This window comes from Vombatus ursinus, unplaced genomic scaffold (genome assembly GCF_900497805.2).
Source record: "Vombatus ursinus unplaced genomic scaffold, bare-nosed wombat genome assembly UNPS02014807.1, whole genome shotgun sequence".
Lineage (NCBI taxonomy): Eukaryota > Metazoa > Chordata > Mammalia > Diprotodontia > Vombatidae > Vombatus > Vombatus ursinus.
This window is the reverse complement of record NW_020954585.1, coordinates 40,051,379-40,055,182: the sequence shown is the minus strand read 5'-3', so window position 1 is coordinate 40,055,182 and position 3,804 is coordinate 40,051,379. Positions and strand designations below refer to the sequence as shown.

The following is a 3,804-nucleotide window of genomic DNA, read 5'->3' as shown; positions in this document are numbered from 1 at the left end:
GGGTCTGGGAATACAAAGAAAAATGAAGCAATCTGTTCCCTCAAGGAGTTTCCATTCTATGGGAGGCAGGGTGGGAAAGAACATGTGCCCTTATATGAAAAATACAAAATATATACACAGCAAGTAAAAAGTAATTTCTTAGGGGCACTAGCAGCTCCTGTGGTGGTCAGAGAAGGCCTTGGTTGGGAGGTGGGCCCCTGAGTTCAGCTTTGAAAGGATCTGGGGATTTCAGAAAGCAGACATGAAGAGGAAGTGAACTTCAGACATAGGAGGGCAGCCTGTGCAAAGGTTTGAAGATGGGAGAAAAGGAATGTTATGAATGAGGAAGCATCAGTTAAGTGAATTTGACAGGGATGTGAAGTGCATCAAGGCCACAAGCACAGAGTGTTGCTAGGTGGCACAGAGGATAGAGCTCTGAGCTTGGAGTTAGGAAGATCTGAAATCAAATCCAGCCTCAGACACCTCCAGGCTGTGTAGCCCTGGGCAAGTCGCTTCACCCTGTTTGCCTCAGTTTCCTCATCTGTAAAAAGAGCTGCAGAAGGAAATGGCAAACCGCTCTAAATATCTTTGTCAAGAAAACCTCAAATGGGGTCACAAAGAATAGGAGTCAACTGAACGACAGTGAGGATCGAATGAGCTGGTAAAGGGCTCACAAATTTTTTAATGTAAATGTGAGATTATTTAGGGCCCAGACTCAACTTTTGGGAGGTGAGGAAAGAGGAAGGCATGGATGGGAAATGGTGCCATGGAGTAGTACATAGCGTATTTAATAGATTTTAGAGCTGGAAGGGACAAGGCCCATCTCCTCATTTTATAGATGAGAAAACTAAGACAGTTCTCTATCTTGCCTATGGTCGCAGAGCTAGCAGGTATGATCTGAACCCATGTCTTTCTGGTTCTAGATCCAGAGCTCTATTCACTGCACTATACTTAACTCTCAACATCTTCACAATTGATTCCATTTTAGGGACAAAAGAACCCAGGAAACCACAGCAGATCAATAATGCTGTTCAGGTAGGGCACAGTGAAAGGCAGTATTTTGCCCTTTGTGTCCTTTGGTTTTGAAGAGAGACCTTTGCAGTTTCCCCTCCTTAGTTTGTCATGCCTGAAGGTAAACAGAAGTGTGTTAATGTGGATGGTATTTAAAGGTAGCCCCAGGCCAAGTGGAGAATCTGGGAAGAAAGAGGAAGGAGTGGACGGAGAAGACTGGTGATGACGTCTGAGACCCTGCCTGCCAGAACCAAGCTTATATTTGAGGAATCCTGTTGCACGGGTTCTTAACCTGAAGTTCTTTACATTAGGTAGATTTCAGGGGAAGCGTGAAACTGAATGGGGGGGGGGGGGAATGACATCTTTATTTTCCACTAACTTCTAACTGTAATTTAGCATTTCCTTAATTTATTAACATCGGCAATGAATGGGATCCTGGAGTCCCACAAGCTTCACCAGACTGCCAAAGGGGTCCATGACACAAAAAAAGGTTAAGAATTCTTGGCCAGGGTCAGGTTCCAGGAAGGACAAGAATTAGAAGAGCAACTTCTGGAGAAAGTCCTGAAGGCGGGGGTGCCTTGGGAAGGGCTCAGGAAGGTATAAGAGGGGAAAGGGAGGGACAGCGAGGAGTCAAGGATCATGAAGCTTTGAAGAGCTGAAAGGAAATATGAAAGGAAAGTCACTGTTCTCCATGCGTGTGAAGACAAGTCCCAGGAGAAGGAAGCTGGCTGCAGGTGGAGAGAGCTCTGGAGGCTGCAATCTCAGTTAAGTGGGGATTGCTCTGTTTTCTCCACTGGGAGGAGGAGGAGAAGGAGACTCGGAGAGACGCGGCAAGTCTCCGGTACCGTAGAACTTTCCGGCCCTGCGCATCACACCAACCTAAGGAGAAACTCGGATTGCCTTGCCGCGATGAGAGTTCAGCTCGAGGTAATCCCAGGCCCTTGGAGATGCAGTCTGAGCTGGGCGGAGGGCGAACTAGGGGAGAGTTGGGTTTGCATCCCCAGCGGCTTCACGTCGGGGCGCTCCTCTGGGAGTCACTCAACCAGAAGGAACCCTAACCTCTTCCCTACTTTGCAGCTCTCCTGCTCAGCTGAGAGTCTTTCAGCGAGAGGCTGCAAAGCTCGGGGAGGGAAGGGGCGAAGGGGAAGCTCCGGGTCTCGAGTCCCCACCCCGGGATCGTTTAGCTTGGGTTCAGGAAGCGTGTTAGGAATCACATGCCGGGGTTGAGAGAAAACTGTAAAGGAACTGGAAGTGTCTCTGCTACACTAGCGATTGTGCCTTGTAAATTTTAAGTTAGGCAGGTGCTCACATATCAAGAAGTACTAATTATAAGAATGATAATGATGAAATTTTGCTTGTTTGGAATTCGAAATTCGGTTCAATTTAATATTTATTTGGCTTTGAGTTAATCAAAGTGGAGCAGTGGAGAGATCCCCCGATTTGGAGTCATAAGACTTGGGTTCAAATACCATGATTTGAATGCCCTAATTGTACACTCAGCCCGCTGGGTTTGCTTTCCCTCCTCCCAATACACTTAGACTTAGAATAGTAAAACTAAATCTTAAGAGTTTACTTTGTTAAAGTCCGGAAATGTGGTACCATGGAATGAATGATCAGCTGCTAACAAAGTGTGACCATGGGCAAGTCACTCAACCTCTCTGGGCCTCAGTTTCCTCACTTGTAAATTAAGATTCCTCCCAACTCTAAGAACTAGTAGTACCATAGCCCATATTTGTATGTGTGTCCCCATTGTAAAGGGAACCACAATAAAAAAGGTTTTGCAGTTGGATTAATTTCTTCAGAGATCAATTAAAGCAATAATCCATAATCTAGTTAATTGATAATGTGTGCTCCTGAAGTCTGGAAATCCAGCCCCAAGAATACAGGCATTTTTCACCTTAAGTTACATATGTATGTATGCGTTTATGTATGCATATGTGTATATACAATATTAATAGCGAACACATATAATACTTTATACATATATGTAACTACATATTTTTCACCTGTGATTTCTTCAATGGAGGGAACTTCCTTTCCAGAAACTTTCTCTACCCATGAATACTTTCAACTATTATGAAGCTTAGAGAGTTGCCTAAGGTCACTAGGAGGTTTTAAGTGATTTGCTTAGGTTTATGCAGCCAGCCAGAATATGTCAGAAGAACTAGGTCTGAATCTCTATCCACCCTCCAGAGCTGTCTCTCACAAGACTGGACTCATATATATTTTCATATTTGTGTTCATATAAATATTGGTGATGGACTAGAGGTAGATTCCCTAGAGATAGGGAATTAGAGTTGACTTTGTTTTCTGTCTGCCTCCTCCTGTGTGAAATCTTTGCTGAGATGTGTGTTTGGGGGGATATTTGAGATTTCTCTAGAATTGATAAGGATTTGCTCACATGGCTTAGATGGAATGAAAGTTACCCCCTCCCCCACTTTATTATTTGCTCTGTCATTGCTTCCTTAAGGTCCTGTCAACTTCTCTGACTCAATGGCTAATAGAACCTTTGAGCTGTTATCTGACCTGCTGACTTAATCTACAGAATTTTGGGCCTGGCCAACTGCCATCAATATCTGTCTTTTCTGTCCACTTCTTCCCTTGTCTTCCCAAATTTCCACATGGAATGGGGCTGCCTTTAGATACCATCCTGGCCAACTTTATTCTGTTCCCCTTCAGAAGTGATCAGCTACTGGGAGCAGAGACTGAAAAGGTCTCTATTCAAAAGTAATTAACATTATTTTGCAAATACTGCTTTTCACCTTTCTAGAGCTTTCTTCTATGTGTTAAACCCTCCCAATTGGAGGGTGAACT

General features: G+C 44.2%; 1 protein-coding gene across 1 annotated transcript in view; it reads left to right on the top strand.

The window, feature by feature from the left end:
- Positions 1-1,807: 1,807 nt before the first annotated feature.
- LOC114052128 (transient receptor potential cation channel subfamily M member 6-like) overlaps positions 1,808-3,804 on the top strand; it is a 65,998-nt gene continuing 64,001 nt past the window's right edge. The window contains exon 1 of the mRNA XM_027874627.1: positions 1,808-1,917. Coding sequence (XP_027730428.1) covers positions 1,900-1,917 — 18 coding nt within the window. The 5' untranslated portion in view covers positions 1,808-1,899. The remainder of the gene's footprint in view (positions 1,918-3,804) is intronic.